Source organism: Lepisma saccharinum, chromosome 1 (assembly GCF_977018435.1).
Source record: "Lepisma saccharinum chromosome 1, izLepSacc3.1, whole genome shotgun sequence".
Lineage (NCBI taxonomy): Eukaryota > Metazoa > Arthropoda > Insecta > Zygentoma > Lepismatidae > Lepisma > Lepisma saccharinum.
In genome coordinates, this window is record NC_139229.1 from 197,411,387 (window position 1) to 197,429,294 (window position 17,908).

Sequence of the window (17,908 nt, forward strand, 5' to 3'; positions counted from 1 at the left end):
TTCGGAACATCAAATTTTCATCTTTGCTGCTTTCAGATTACCAACATACGAAGTGGCATGCAATTCAAAAGGTTTTGCAGAAACCTCAGTTTTATAAAAAGATTGGATGAAATTAGACAAAAAAAAATAACTTTCCTTCCGCTGTTATTCCATGTCGAGAACACGAGACATTACGATCGACAATCTTCATTTCGTATTTCTCTTTGGCATCACTACTCAATTTACAGAGATGTATACCCGTGACTGGTATACAAGCCGAAGAATTGCAATGCTGGTTGGGTTGTCTAGTCACAAGGCGCTTGGTGGTCAACCATGGATGGATTGCTTGAGTGCTTCTTCAATAAGGTCGTTACAAGCCAGAAGTGTCCGTGACTATACATGTAACACTGTATTCAGAATATTCAATGTGTCAAAAGGTGAAATAAATGACACTGTACACCTTATAATATGACATAACATTTTCCGAACAGAAAAATGTGCGTCATCTCTCTTTTGTGTAACTCCGGCAACAATCCTTTTGGCGAGGAGAGATGCCGCACCAGTTGCTTTTTAATGGTTTTGTAGTTTCGGTGCTGTCACGTGCCAGTTCCGACGACACAACGAGAAATGCAAGTGACAAATGTTTACCGAGAGCGACGATAGATGGCAGCACGCCATATAAAGAGGAGCAGAGCCAAGTCAATGAAACTAGGAGCGGAGAAGAGCGATTATATATATTATAGTAAATGAAAAAATATATAAAGAAAGAGTATAAAAATTATAGAAGGAGTGAATAAAATGTTGTATATAGCAAATTAAGATAATTAAGAACATGCTCATAAATGAAACAATTAGGAAAGTTATTAAGTGAGCAAATGAATTCAGAAATGTATCTTTTTTTGATTCTCTGGCGAGGAGAACGTCGCCATGTTTTGGATTACTTGTCCCCGGTGGCGCTGTAGTCAAATTAGACGCCCCGAAGCACTTATGGTTGCGCTTCTTATTAGTCGCACTGGGCCATCGGCAGCGCTTGTTATTAGCGATCCTGGTTATTTACCTTGGTTGTTGTTTTAGGTGGAGGCGCTATTGTCAGATTAGACGCCCCTAAAAATCCTCTATAGCTTTGGTTCAATTCTCTACAAGGAATGCAGCATAATGATTTGTCTATATTATTGAGAAGAGATTTGGTAAAGAGAATATTTGCGATAAATGAGAGAAATAAGATTTTTTCCAGTGGCAAAGAAGAATAGAAGAAATAAGAATTTGCTGTGGAAAGAATAAATAGAAGAATTTATCGAGAATATAAGAATATCTCGGCGGAATATATAAGATAATAAGAATTGCTGCTGAAAGAAGAAATAAGAATTGATATGAATAGAGGAAATAAGAACAGCGATGAATAAAAGGGGATGACTATTTTTTGTGAATAGAAGAAAGAGATTGCCATAAAGGGTAGAAGAAAGAAAAAGAAGATTATCCTTTTACCAAAGAAAAGAAGTGGAAAGTGAAGAAAGAACGAGCCTTTCTATATTTTATCATAAAAGAAATTGATGAAAGAAGAAGAAGCCTTTTACCAAAATAGAAGGAAGAAAAGAAGAAGAAGCCTTTTCCCAAAATAGAAGGAAGAATAGAAGAAGAAGCATTTTCCCCAAAATTGTGAGAAGAAAAGAAGAAGAAGATTTCCTTTCGATTATACATATAACATAACCCACAACGCTACAGCCCTTGAAGGGCCTTGGCTTACCTACCGACTGCTGGTCTCCTCCCACACTGTTCCTCCGTCACCTGTTATAGCGTGGAGGTCTTAGACCAGTACTGGGGTGACGGGTGATCAGCCCGACGAACCCCCAGCCGTTATTGTAGGTCTTCTTGACCAGGTTACGCTCACTCACTCGGAGCTTCCCAATTTCCTCACGATGGTGGGTTGCCACCGGCCCTATACGAAGGCCGAATAAATTCCGACCAGAGCCGGATTCGAACCTACGCCGTCCCGCAGCGAACGATCTCAAGACGAGTGAACGCCTTAACCCGCTCGACTACGGAGGAGGACCGATTATACATATATTTATTATATATTTCAATGTATATACAAGCTTCGCTATATATTTTCTTTGTATTGTGTATAGTTTCCAGAATATAGATCCGCATTTAACTATATCCTCTTGGCTATAAAACGCTTTCTTATTTGGAATTCTCGAATAAAGAACCTATCCCCTGAGATTAAGATATCTGTAGCCGTGGTAAATAACATTTAAGTACGTACCCCAAGGGCGTAGCATAGTGGCGCCCATAACGTGGAGCCTTACCTTAACATACACCCAAGGGCGTAGCAGTGCAAAATCGTGCGAAAGGTAATCGCAATACTGTAACAAGTATTCTATAAAATATTTGTTACGTAGAAACTAGCGTGCGTTCTATTACGATCTATCACACCTACCTTCAATAAAATTTCGACTATAAATTCACCAGGAAATTTTCAAAGGCGCCCCACTCCTTTCCACTTGGCTTTACTGATCTGGCATGGTGGAATGGATGACAGTTACACATCCTTGCAGAATGTTGCTGCCATCTGATGTGTACGAGGCAAAGTACAGAATGTGCGGCATCTTTCCTCGTTTTACCTTATATATTATTATTACTATTATTTGCGGATATCTCCTTAAGTGTAGTTTAAGTTCGTTATTTTACCTTTCCTTTTATCTTCATTGTAGTCTTTCTGCATTAATGCACCTTTATATTTCTATGTATCCTCTTAACCATGTTGATAATGACAAAAGTTAGGTGATTGAGAAGACTACGACTGAAGTCTGCCCCTAAATAAAGGGACTGTTTTTGTTCTTGTCATTATTATTATTAATGGGAACTTCAGTCCTTCTTGTAAATTGGATTATGCCTCTCTCTATGCCTATAAATCCTGAATGAACTAATCTTACAAGTGAAAACTTTTTTCAATGCAATCAGCATGGTGTTTTAATGGATTGTCTTATCAGATTCCATTACACTTTGAAATTTGTAGAGTGTTCTTCATATACGTTTGTATATCTAAGACAGTGTCAGAAATTTACTTTTGTTTTCCAGGCAGTTTTGACTGTAGAGAAATGTCCAGTAGGTTCAAGAACTTCTTGTGAAACATTTCCAGACATAACGGCGGACAAACTATGTGCTAAGATATTCGAGAAAGGTCACGTGTATTCAACTATAGGAAAACGCCGAGAATCTGAACGTTCGGAAATGCCCAATTCTAAAGGTATAGTAAATTTCTACTTTCTGAATTTAAGTTATCAACATAGTTCATTACTATGTGAACATAAATTTCTCCAACACTGTATACTTGGGGAGTCAATATTCAGGTATACTTACTTATAAGAGAGTAAACTAAAGATCTGAATTTGAATATACTGCTTTGGAGTTTTCGAAAGAATCCAAACGGAGAGGGAGAGGAGGAGACTTTATAAATACGTATCTTCTTTTCATATTCAGGTATATACTTCAAATAATGTGAGTTACACAAGAAGTAAATTCAAATTGTGTAATCACAGAAAGCTAATTTAGGGCATATTTTTTACAAGTCAAAGATCGAGTGTGAGTTTTTGTTTTGAGTCCACTTTATGCACAGAAAACCTAATCGCGACTGGACCTACAGTTTAAAATGAGATCCGAGCCACAATGTGCCTCCACGACTATCGAACCCTTGACCCCTTGATTCAAGTTACAGATCATTTGAAATGTAGTAGATGAATTTTCGCACGCCTTCTTTAAAAATTAAGTTCTATGATGAATAACAATTAACTCTGATAGTATGTTCATACGGCAAGGAAGGAAAGATAATTAAAAATAACTATTTGTTCAACATAGAGAATCAAGCATTATACAAAATATAATAACAACAATTAATGTAAAATATGTTATTCTAATAATAACACGTGAACTAACAACTGAATTTCGTTTCGTTTGCAGTTAATGTTCCTATACTTTCTTTCTCCTTCCGAATTACTTTTGAACTCTTTTATATTTAACCGGAGAGATATAAGGAGTCTGCAGTGAGTCGAGTTGTATAATGCCAGTTCGAAGGAGCATAATTTTCAGTCATTTAGTGGACGTATCTTTATCATTTCCACAAGCAGCACGAAAAATCCGTCCTGTGAAATTACCCCAGCACAAATGGTTTGAAAGAAAACTAGGAGTTGAGATAAACTTTAGGGGTACGCAGTGTGCGAATTAACGAGGTAGGGGGGGGGGCAGGGATTTTATCCTCAGCAAAAATATAATTATTTTATTCCTGCCAGGGATGTTTTTATCTTCCTCAAGGAAAATGGGATTGATAGCACATAATATACAATATCTTCACTATGTAGCAAATACAACAGAAAAATGATTCGTGTCCATTAACGGTTTAGTCACCAAATATTTCCCTGCCAAAGAGTATGCAGCCTTGTGGATTAAAGGACAGTATTGTGAAACTGACCAACCTTACCTAGCCGAGACAACAGCAGGCTGTTTTTCCACTTAAGTTTTCATGGCACAATGCTGATATTTTACAAGTATTAGAGCGTTCACAAGAAACTAGTAGGTAGATTAGATCAACATTTCGTTTAAACGTGGCACTAGAAATTTGGAGTTACTAATTTTCGGCTTTACTAGTTCGATAGCTATTCTTGTGTGTGACTGGGTTTTCTTAGAATTTAAATATGATAAGTATTTCTAAATTTCGTGTAAATATAATCATAAGATCTTATGACCTACGTTAGAACCAATTTTCTAAGGTGTGTACTTAGAACCACAAGGCAAGAGTTTAGTTTACTGGCTGGTAACATTTAGACCTACAAATGTGTATACGGAAAAGAATAATATCTTTGAAATGTCATCACAAATATTCCACTGAGTGGGCATACCCCCCAACGTCAAAAAGCCTAATTCTCACAGTAATGATGCGTCAGTACTTTCGCTATTTTACGCTCGTCATGTTATCTAGGGAGTTACCCCTTTATCCTAAAATCCATACATTGGACAACTAAGAATATTGGTATCAATAGAGTTCAGGATAGGAATGACTGTTTAACCTCCTAGCAGAGGCGAGTATTATAAATCAAAACAGCAGGAAAGATAAAAATATTTACTTTCAGTGTTACTGATTGATAGAACTGAATCAACAATATTCTTAACGAAAGACATAATATTGTATATAACTATATGGTTTGCTTGTGAACAATAGAATTCTGCAAAATCATCTCCATGAAAAAAACATTTTCTTTTTAACTTATTGCAGGGTACATACAACTCCAGTCAAGGCCCGCTTGAGATAGTGAAGAGCTTGGAGGACAGTTGAAAGCTAAAAAGCTTAGAAGGAGACTATTACATTTATGGTAAATATTACCTCGATGATGATATAGTTGGCTGTCAGTATGTGCAGGGCACTCTTGTTGAAGAAGAAGGTGAGAAAAAAGGTGGAAAGAAGAAGAAAGGAAATCAATAATATTTACACACACAGCGATTGTACTTGAACATGTGACAAAATAAAATGTTTTCGTAAGCATTTTAAGATTGTAGTTTCCTTGCAAGGTATTATTTGAATGTAACTAAGCACCAATAAAAATTGGAAATAAAAAAATAATACTTCGTTAGCTTCTGGTGATTTTTGTTGCGAATGATTGTTATTGCATGATTTTGAGTCGTGGCTATTGCAAACTAGTTGTAGAAGGAGTCTGTAAGACAGAGTTTAGATTGGAAATATATTTTGCAACACACATTCTATAAAGCACAGTAAGTCATTGTCTCATGTGTTTTGTATGTGTCTTACATACTGTACCTATAGATACAGAAACAGTTTAGAAACTTGATGTTTGGTCAGTTTGTGATAACACTCTGTGCTATTTTAGTAACAGATTTCCTCCGCATATGTAGACTTGGGTGACGTGAAAGTGCAGAATGTTTAAATACGACCTGAAGTGCAGAAAGGTGTTCAAATTACGGAAAACACAGAACGCATTAATACACATTTTGTACACTTCGAAAAATACGAAATTTTGGTACTCTTGGGGTTGGGAACATAATTTTTCACACTTTTACTGCATTTTTGGGAGTAAATTTAGCATTTTGAAAGTTTCTCATTATTACGGATTGTTATAACAGGATCAACCTGTTAATTGCAGAAGTTATGGAAAGCTACTGTGGTGCATGACCTGCCAGGATCCTGCCTTAGTTTGCCAGCAGGTAAAAAGGTGCATAGCCTGCCAGAATCCTGTCCTAGTTTTCGAGCTGGTAAAAAGGTGCTTGGCCATAGGTTTGTCCGAGAGACGGTGGAAAAAGAGAAAACGTCAGTGGGCTACACATTTGACAACTGGATCCATTGGTGCGTTAGTGAGGGAGCAACAGGAGACAGCCCGTGCACCTGAAAAACAGTCAGGTTTACGTTTACTTGTGTGTGAGTCCAACCTATATATGCTGCACTAATAAACCGTTCTTCTTGGGTGTTTTTGGCGAGAAGCTCTTTGGGGCTGGCTTCGAAGTAACTTCTGCACGCATCTCTATTCAATCTGGCCCAATGCCATCCGTACGCTATTATCGAGGAAATCTCTTATTCCAATTTCCTCATTTTAATGTTGCGTAAACAAGTTTAGAGGAAGCGCGTGATCCAGCTTACGAAATGATTTTTGTAGCGTGGTCTTTAAGCAAATTTGTTAAAGGTCATTCCAATCAGAGTTAATCCAGATATACTTCATAACTGACATTGCCCTTTATGAGTGCTCATATGAAATGTGGACGGGAATTTGATCTCAAGGACAAGTATTGATTCTTCTATGTTCATGGGGATAATATTCAGATCTGTATTTATGAAGATTACTGATAAGATCAGTTGCATGTATGCCCTTGTTGTCTGTTTGTATAAAACGTTAGTCCTCCTGTAATAAAAGTTCCTGTCATTCCTCATATATTTTAATTTTGCAAGTGTGGTGTAGGCATTGAGTTATTTCGGCAGAGAAAAGTGACGCTATGCATTTCACTCCCATTTATTTTGCTCTGTCTTCTGTGGTTCTCATCTTGTTTGGAATCCGATGTGTGAGAAGTCAAACTGATGACAAGGAAGAAGGTGTAAGTAAGGAATAAGCATGTCACGAGGATGTTTTTCAGTAACTCTTTCTTTCAAAGCTCATAACAACATTGTGACATTAAGAGACATTCACAGAGGCTTGCATGAATCGAATCACACATCCCTATCGTCGCGATTAGCCAAAAGTGGCAGAAAAAGGCAACTAAAATAGCCAAATCAATCAATCAATGTAAATGTGGTTTGCATTTCTTGGCAATAATACATAAATTGCCTAAATTATTATGGCTAGTTAAATAGAGTTTTCTACGAGAAAATGTCTCTTCCAAGCATTTACTGATTTAAGAGTTCAGCTGTCTACGTGGTGAGAATACCAGAGCGGTATTTCGTTCCAGCGGTGTCGTCCTAATTGCAACAATCGTAGTTGCGAACAATTTCTGCCAGAACTGGAATAAAACTATATTACCTCGATGGCCTGTGTCCTAATTACGAACATATTTTTCTGATTTGTAACCTACAACTTCCCCTCTCGCACTTACCGAGTCTTTTTAACGAATTTTTTAAATGGACTCAGTTCCACGCTTGCGACTGGTCAGTGCCTTGAGCAACACAGTTGGAACACAGTTGGCTTAATTTTTATACAATTACATACAGCAAAATTATTATCTGAAAAGAGCTTCGTCAATTTAAAATTCCATTATTAACTTTACCTACATTTCAATTTCAAATTTCAAAATATATGACACTGCTCTTAAGAATATATGAATATCACCAATATTTGTTACTCGCTATCCTTTAAAAAAAAGTCCTCTTTAAACCTTCCAGGTTACATTTTCACACTAAATCATGCCATTAGACTTTTCTGCTTCAGTCTTTAAGCTTTTTATGAAGTATTTAACTCTTGGATATGGCCTACGAAACTCACCGTTGATTTTGTTGTTCCATTCCTTCACTGCATTATTTGTCCCGGTACCTCCTGTTGAAGCAGTTTCACATTTTTTTGGCATTAACACTAGAACGGCGGAAGGGGTCAAAATGACCCCTACCTTCACCGTTTCTTTAATAACTATCCAGTTTTTCTTATTTTTTTCTCTCTCGAAATTTTGTGACTTTTCATAATTCTTTGTCCTTTTTAAGATGGTATATTGAAATCTACTAAATATAATTTATTTCTGTGAAATTTCATGTTATACCTCCAGAACAGCGGAAGAGATCAATTTGAGCCAAGTAAAATTTCGTTTATGAGTGCTGCAATATCAGCGTTAAGTTGCGGTCCCTGTGTAGTCCTGTCTTTAGCATGTTCCCACTTGTCGCAGTTTACATGTTGTCATGTCTTCTTGGACCGGGAACGACGTCTCCGAACATGTCGCATGAAGTAGCAGTTTCTCGTGGTAAAATGTTGCATATTCTGGAGTGTTCAATTGTTGATTATATATATATATATATATATCTGTGTGTGTGTGTGTGTGTGTGTGTGATCAAAATGTATCACAACCACCTAAACACTTTGATTATAATACATAGAGCACAGAAAATAATATAAATTAAAAATATATTTCCATTCTAAAATCATTAGAATTTTAAGTGCATTTCTCATGAGGGGTCAAAGTGACCCCTTTCTGCTGTTCTATGGGATACTATATCCTTCGCCGTTCTAGTGTTAAGGGGTTTTCGAGACATTAACACACGAATGAAAATTTGAATACATTGGCAGACTGAAAGGGTGAAATGACTTTGCAGGGATTTACAATGGAGAAGACCATGATAAGTCAATCTGGCTGGCTATTGTTGCTAGTCAAGTCAGCTGTTTCTCTAGGTTTCCACCCTGATTTTTTTCTGAAAACAGGTTTTTTCAGTTTCGTATGTTCGCAATTAGGACATTGCAATATTTCTCACTTTTGTGTATTCGCAATTGGGACATTTTATGCATTCTTCGCATGGGGAGAAATAGGGAGATTATATGAAGACTGACTAAGGAAAGACAGCAGAAATGATAGAGAGGGGAAAACCCTAAGCAGCATCAGATCTTTGAGGGCAAGGTCAAGTGTTTTTCCGGTAGGTGACTGCATCGAGTCCCTTCGCTACTTTTTTCTAGAGCGGAGTGGAGAGAGAGAGAGAGAGCGAGATATAGGAGGAACACAAAAAGAGGAAAAAATATATGTAAAGGATAAATAAGAAAACGTACACTAGCAAAAATAAATGGGAAAAGAAATACAAACGAAATCGGGAGAGAAGGGGTGGAAGAGGAGGAGAGGGAATGCATGTTTGTGAAACTCATACACACACACAGAGACACACACACTCACTCATTCATACACACTCTCTTTCTCTCCCTCTCTATATATCTGCCCACCCTAATTTATCAATATGAAGATCCTGCCCACCCGATTAAAATTTTCTGGCGCCGCCCCTGGTCCAGTCCCGATTAGCCTTTCTGTGCATAAAGGGGACTTAAAACATTAAAATCAAGTCAAAGCACTCATCCTCATCTTCGCGATTATTCAAAAGTGGCAGGAAAGCGAAATACAATAAAACAAATCAATCAACCCCTGTATTACATAAGCTGCTTACTGAATTACCGTATTTGCCATTGTATAAGACGCACTTTTGCCCCTTAGAAATAGGCCTGAAAAACAGGATGCGTCCCATACGCCGATACTGAGTTTTCGATTAACTACATTTCTGGAAATTTTCTCTGTTCCGAGTTAGACGATATCTTTCTTGCTTCCTTGCAGTGTGTGACGAAGAAGATTAAAATGTATTCTTTCCTAGTTAGATTAGGCAAGTTATTTGTTGAAATTAATTATAAATTCAGTGATGAAGCTTTCTCCTAAAAAATATGCCAAAAAATGGAGTGCGTCTTAGACGCCGGCAAATACGGTAAGTAAAAAAAAATTTGAAGGATGTTGGAAAATTATGTGCATTTTGATATTTTCTCTCTCTCAGGATCTGATGGTGAAAATTTTAGAGTTCACACCTTGTGAGGGGTATGAGAAGAACGAACTAATATTTCGTGACACTGAAATATGGATGGAGGACTCTAGAACTATGGGGCTGAATGCAACGCTTGAAGTTAAGCGTGAAGTTGACAAATCACTGAAGGTGAGTGTAGCACATTCCTTTGATTTAATTTAACAACCAACTATATCTAATATAGAAATGAGAATACAATTTTGTATCTTATGTCTTATTGTCATGTAAGGAAGATTTTGTTTTTACAGTTTTGGCAATGTTTGAATACATCTGGCATTAATAACGTTCCCCACGCTATCTCCATTATGATCCAAATCGCAAGGGTATTGGGGAAAGAGCACTTTAGTCTGAAAATGCATTTTTATAGCACACATTATTACCGTTTAGCAAATAGATGGTATACCTACATGTTGGATCATCACTGTCACATCATCTTTACACATGTCCAACATAACGTCGTCGCCTTGTAATGAAGGGGTCCCGGGTTCGATACTCGGTGGAGGCACATAGTGGTTCGAATCCCAATTTAAACTGTAGGTCCAGTCCCGATTAGCCTTACTGTGCAGAAAGTGGACTTAAAATATCAAATAAATCAATCAATCAATGCCCAAAACTATACTTATAATATTTTCTTTAGTTGATTCAGTGTGACTCATTCAACCATTTATTTCAATCGAATTTACTCAACGAATGCAGAGTCAGGCCTGTAGCCTCTTCCTGGATTTCGCCTGTTTGCCTGTTTATACCGCTGATGACCAGGAAGAGCTTAAGTGCTCTCTGACACTGCATCCACTGATGATTCTGAATATTTCCTGATTGGATAGCAATGGTTCAATGACTGGGAGTTGGAGTTCGTTGTACATGATAATTAAGAGATCCTACGGATCGTTACGAATGAAAGTTTTAGAAAATCTCAGTTTGTAACTGAAGTGCCTTTTCCGTAACAACCTAGTCATAAGTCATACCCTTTCACTGATATTAAAGGTAGTACCGAGTCGAGCCAGCATTGTAAAATCAGGTCGAGGCAGAGACTTAGTGTTCGAAACTCTCTTTCCCGCTCGAAACTTTCGTATGTTGTTTTAATTTTTACTTCAACCAAAATTACTTTCAATGCTGTTCTACTTCAGGCACACCAAGTGTGTGTATGTATGTATGAATATCAATATACAGGGCTAGCATAAATGATTCATTCGTTTTGAAAAGGCTATATTTTCAAAAGTATTACACGTACACACATGAAAGATATATGAAAAGAACCACAAACTCACCAAGTTTGAACACTCTCTTCTGAAAGCGCGTTGCACAGCTATAACAGACGAACATCTGACATATTCAAGCACACAAAAACTCTTTCCTTGCTTTCCCTCCATTTTCGACAGGTACTAACCTCGTACTGCCACACTGCCACACCCGATCGAAAAGATTATGATCTCGTGCTGCCACCTGGAATACACAATACAAACTTGGTGAGTTTGTGGTTCTTTTCATATGTCTTTCATGTGTGTACGTGTAATACTTTGAAAATATAGCCTTTTCAAAACGAATGAATCATTTATGCTAGCCCTGTGCCCTGTATGTATACCTGATTTTTTTTATAGATATTTCCTTCTTAATAATTATCAAGTTAATTCATTAGTGGCAATTGTGAGCCTGTGCTGCGTGGTTGCCTATACTGGGTGTCCAAACAGTCACGCAACCGAATTGAATTGTTGTTTTAAGTCCACCTTATGCACAGAAAGGCTAATCGGGACTGGGCCTACAGTTTAAAGTGGGATCCGAACAACTATGTGCTACTATCGGGTATCAAACCCGGGACCCCTTGATTATAAGACGATGACGCTACCACTGCGCCTTCAGGGAGACCAGTCGCCCAACCGAGATTTTGAACGTCTTGAAGTACTCATTTTGCTGCAAGGAGTTTTTTTGTGTTGCCTATCTCTACGGCGATACGTAGATTTGAGCAAATATTCAATGGCAGCATCAACCACCACCACTTGTTAGGTAACACTCCTAACGCCTTGCAGGGAAGTGAGTATTTCAGGATCTAGGTGTCACATTTTTATTGCCGGTGACTGTACTTAACTTTTGTACAAAAAAGCGATACAGACATGAAAGTTACACTTAGTATGAACTTTCTCTATGTGGATATTTTAGAAACACTAAACAAGAAAATCATGCTCTACATGAACAATCAGAGGCGGAAAAATGTACTGAAGTGTAGGTGTCGCCTGAAATAATGTTCGATGTGCAAGAATGGTTTCTGTAGTTATTTATCGAATTGAGTAAAGAACGATACATGTTTTACACATTTTATACATTAGACGATTTAATAGGGTTAATTGTGACATATAGATTAAAACTTAGGAGGTGTACTGGCAACATTGGTCGTGTCAGAGGGCAGAATCAGGTGTGCCGACATCTGGTTATGTTATGCAATCAATACCCAGATGAAATAATAGAGTTCAAATTTATGGTGTAAAAACTAACCTACTTTCACCTAACTGAACCAAGCATCAAAGAAAGAAAAAAAGAATTTACCGAATTTTTTGCCTTAATTTATTTTATAACACTGCTGTATAACTTCTTTACACTCTTTATTTACTCGGACGATGGATGTTCACTAATAGACACGACACCCAGAACGAGACGGTCATTTAAAACTCAAAGCGAGAAAGAGTAACTGCTAAGTCTCGTGTCGCTCTCGGTAACATCCTTACCTTACATGATTTTATGCATGATGTACATTGCACAGGAACGAGGTTATTTAAGGGGTGATCTTTTCCCTGAAGGCACTCATTGACAACCTGTCATTCACGTAGACAAGTTGCAGCAAGTCTAATGTTCTTTGGAGTTTTACATTGTTCTGTGTCTTGTTCAAACGTGTGCTGAGTGACTATATACACCTACATATAAATGGAGTATTAATTTTAGTTTCTAGATGTATTTTACGTTGATCTTGACGAGTTCATCTCTACAGAACTATGATATTGTTAAGGAAATTATAACCTTTCATTAGGTGAAGGGGCAAATAGCCTCATCGTTGTCGATTAATTATTATAGTATTGATATTAACTGAATAATATTTTTCAGGATTTGAGAAGGGGAAGTTACATTTCTATCGGCTGATTAATTATATACCTAAATTTTCAATTACCTGAATAATTATATAAATTAAAATGCAGCAAATCACTTTTTAAGAGCAACTTTTTATCACAATCTTCCATAACAACTGTTATTTATGTTACTATGGCAATATTGCCAAGGCTCATAAACGTTACATAATTTAACATAGCCTAGATAGGAAACAAACCTTAATGATCATTTTATACAAACTTGAATATTAACATTTGACATTTACAACTGATATAAATGACATATTTTAAATTTACAATGTAAAGAAGAAATATTGACTTGTGCTGTAATCGAGAACAGTCAGAGCCTCGATCTGTAAAGAGATCTTCACGGTGAAAAATTGCTTTTATAAGAATGCAAAAATGAATAAATATTTGAAATATGATAAAAACCTCACTAACAATGTGACAAAACTTGGCTTAAAAGTTAGAACTTTCTCACAGTGTTGTTTGCCCTGGGCCTCGACAATTGTAAGAGAATTGAGTGTTCCGGGCTCAACGTAAAGAGGCCACCGATAGCAGGGGAACGTGCAACTGTAAGAGATTGATAATGCAAAATTGTGTGCTTAAAATCGGAATAGGTAAGCCACATCCCACACTCTCATTCTGGTGTAACTATAGCAACACTTCAATATAAGATGACAACACTCTGCACAAGAGAAGGTGGTTAATAATACACTGATTGGAGAACAATTCGTACAATAATGTGTGAGAACTATTTTACCTTCAATTTTATCATTACCTGTTTCCTGCTGCATGAAAATATCTTTGTAAATTACACTTCTTTCTTCTTTTTTCTGTTTGAAGGCCTTGTTTAATGTAACCAGGTGCGAAGTAGGTGATAGAAATTCTTGCGAGAACATGCCACTAGTTGAAAGGGAAAATCTTTGCAATGACTTCTTCGAAGCGGACACAGTTTGGTCAGCAACTGTGAAGAGCATAGAAAATCTAAGTGTGGATTATTGCCCCATTCCTGAGGTGAGTACCAGAAAGAATGCGCCAGAACTTTGACACAACAATTCATTAAATTTACAACTCATAAGTGACACAATAAAATCAATATGCAAGAGCTCTTGCACAAGCAATTCCATTAATATTAATACTAGAATACTCTATGGTAGGGGTTACCAAACGTTTTCGTTTCACGGCACCCTTAGTGTTTCAAGATTTCTTCACAGCGCACAAGTCTCAATTTAGGCCTATCTAACACTTGCAACGCTCACTTAGTGTGGTTAGGTTGCTTGCCTTAAGTTAAAAAATAAACACATATTTCAAATTGGGAAGCATTTTATATAATATAAAAAGTACTAAATAAGCACATATTTGGAACAATCATATCATTTGAGTGAAAATATTGGTGCATTTCGCGGCGAACCTGTAAGCCAGCTACGACGCCCTAAGGCGCCGCGGCGCACACTTTGGGATCAACTGCTCTATGGAGTAAAATGCAAGAACAGGCCTCTGTGACAGAGTGGTTAGCGTAACGTGCTACGGAGACAGAGGTCCCAGGTTCGACCAGCCCTGGCTTTCAAGGCCTGGATTGCAAGGCATCTCCATACAACTCGCCACTGTTGACTTTTGTTGCCATGGTAACCTAGATTCAGATTACCTTAAGTTAGACGGTGCAGTTTGGTATCAACAAATTTCATCATATACCAGCACAATTCAACCGACAAAAATTACTATAATGTAAAATGTTGTTATAATTTAGAAATATATTAGGTTATGTATTCCACCTATATCGCATACTTTCAAGGGGTAAATGGAAATGTTTGTAACGACCTTGCGAGTAGCTACTATGACGTAATTGTAAAATAGCGTGGTTGACGACCAACCTTTATGTTGAATTCTTAAAAAATATGATAATGAAGTTGGTTCGTTAAAAAAAGACAAGGATATGGATGTAACAATTTGTAAACTTAATGTTTTTTTTATTTCTACAGTGTCTAAGGTTATTAACGTTGATAAAACGTAATACTGTGTACAAGTGTGTTGGTTTTAAAATAGATGAAGGTATAGGTATATTGAAAATATTTTTGAAGTGCGTTATTTGTGAAAGTAATATCATCTGTTTTCGTACACCCACAGAAGTTAGTGTAAATGAAGATGATGTGGCTCCTTGCCTTATAAATAATCTGAGAAGTCCGATTAAGGGAAGTCAGCAACCTTAGGACAATTTACACACAAGTTAATAGGTTCGTCTCATGTATGGCCACAAAAAAAGAGATATGAAAGAGTACACATACCGTTGACAATATCCGCTGACTTTACAAATCGACGAGTTGATTCATATTTTTTAATATATTTTTCTAGGGTGAGTATATGGCATTCAATGCCATGATGTCCTTGGCGGCGGACGAACAGCAAGAAGCCCAACTGAAGGCTTGTCAAGGGGAGTGGCTGGTTACCTGCTATTACTATCTCCAGGGCGAAGAAGTGGGTTGTCAATACTTGGAGGTTCAAATATCAGAAAGCAAGAGCAAAAAAGGCTAGAAGAAGGAAAGAATAATAATAATAATGAGAACTAGAAGAATCCATGACGTTGGGTTAGCGTAGACGGCGTTGCTCGTGGGGTTATCGAACATTTAGATATTAACATGTCTTGGTTGTCCTTAAGAGTCCTCTTTCGTTGCTGCTTGAATCAGACAAGAACAACACCTGTCTGTACTTCTGTATTTTATGTGAACATACTTAGATAGGAAAAATGGGAACGTCAACTGTCAAATGCTCCATAAAGAAAAATGTTTCGCAACTTTTCAACTTTAGCTTCTTTACCTGCAATAACCAACAGTCTGTCCACTTGTTTGGTTTCATCATCCTCATAAAGGTATCCTCATTTGGAAATTTCAACATGCCATAAGAAAAACCGATGGAATGACTCCTCGCTGAGTTTTGGTCAGTCCTTGTTTCGCACAGCTAAGTCTTTGCGTTATTCAGTCTGTCAGTTCGGTTACCAAGCCATACCTAGGATTCTCGAGATCCTGTAGAAGGAAAAAGTTCAAAAGTTATTTCAACAATATTAAGTTGATAGGAAACTATATGGTATAGATACGATAATGTAACGTTGCCGAACATTTTTTAATTTCTAAATATATAAATACGTTCCTTGTATTAGAATGGAAGGAAACAATTTTTCATTTCTCGCTTGGAAGATTTTACGACACGTGCCCTGTCTTTTTTCTTAATTGTTGAACTACTTCATCTCATATTCAGGGTAATTTGACTCGTGCGAACGTTCTTTAGGCTTTTCTCAAATATAACAAGCATCATTTGTTTTCAATGACCCTTTACACTTTAAATTGTTTCTTTTCGTACTTAGCCACGTTACACCTTCTAACTATATAACTTTCCGACACTTGGTAACCGTTAGACTAAACTCAAACTTCCGTTCAAAATTTTTATAAATTCGATTTCCGACATCTTTCCAGTTTCAATCGGTAGAAAGTATTCAGATAGCAACGAGAGTGTTAATTCATTAAGGATAAACAATGCCGGTATGTATACATGTTTGATAACGTCATGAATATACCCCGCATGTTCTAAATATGTTCGCTGTTGACACCCAATCCTAAAAATCAATCAGTGTAAATGGTAATGATTTGTAGATGATTTTTGGATTGATCGTGATTTTTCAATAAGCGACTGCTTTTGATTACAAATAAAGTGTTTACTAAGTGCACATGTTGTTTTTATTAATTTATTGGTCTAATTTATGTTCACTGTGATCATTCACTTAGAGCAGGAAGCAACATTCTTTGAACTTACCTTCGCAGCAAATTTATTTTCATTAAAGATGGCATTTATGGAAATATGAAATTGTGCCAAAATTTCAGCAATAAATATCGAGACGAGACAAACCGAGACTTGACATAATTGTCTTTGTGTTTAGATGAACTCTTCACTGTAATTGTCTCGAGATTAACAATCTGTCCCATTCTCAAGAAACCTGAAGAAATAAGCTGCTGAGTAATAAATGTGACAGGTATAGATGGGAGTATTTTAATCCTTCTGTTCGTTATTTTCAGTTTCAGTAACATACAACTGTTTATTTATAATGAATTTTTAGATTAATTTTATGCGCTGTAGACCATAAAGGAAGCAGAGGCATGTCAGTTCTTATATTCGGTGTTTTCATTACTTCACATTTTCAATATACTTATTTATGCAGAAAATGAGTAAACTGTGATTTCTGCTCATAATGACGGAATATGAAATGTTATAAATTTTATTAGTGTCATAAGCAGCAAATATCCCACAATTACATCTTTTGTGACGATTGAAACAAAGAGATAAAATAGAAATATATAGCAATTTTGAATACGATTACTTCCCGGTGTTTCTTTGGAAGTGAGTACACAAATATTCATGGTCTCTTTATCGTTCTTGGTGTCTGTGATACGTCAACCTTCTATGATTTGCAAAGAGAAATACAGCATTCGATTTTATATATTTTTGAAAGCATAACAGACTCTTCACCGCCAAGGAATGACATAATTATACTGCCGGAACAGTCACTCATCTCGTCACATTTTACCATAAATTGTATAGAAGAATGTTCGAACGACAGTAAACCTAAATTTGACATAGGTACATTTATTTCTTCAATTGTGAACGTTAACACTTAAAAAACTCTGTAAAATCATTTTCAATATTTTAAATTTCCCTGACTTCCTACCCTTGCTATCTGTTAAAATGAGCTCAGTACGAACTATCTCAGTTGACTCATTTCGAAGTAAAATTGCTTCCTCAAACTTCATATACAGTCACGGACACTTCTGCA

General features: G+C 36.8%; 1 protein-coding gene across 1 annotated transcript; it reads left to right on the plus strand.

Moving 5' to 3' along the window:
- The first annotated feature begins 6,906 nt into the window (after nucleotides 1-6,906).
- On the plus strand, nucleotides 6,907-16,765 carry LOC145991104 (uncharacterized). The gene is made up of 4 exons (XM_083126849.1): nucleotides 6,907-7,068; nucleotides 9,971-10,126; nucleotides 13,936-14,106; nucleotides 15,442-16,765. The coding sequence occupies exons 1-4, from the start codon at nucleotides 6,970-6,972 to the stop codon at nucleotides 15,619-15,621; spliced, it is 606 nt and encodes a 201-aa protein (XP_082982975.1). The 5' UTR covers nucleotides 6,907-6,969; the 3' UTR covers nucleotides 15,622-16,765.
- Nucleotides 16,766-17,908: the final 1,143 nt, after the last annotated feature.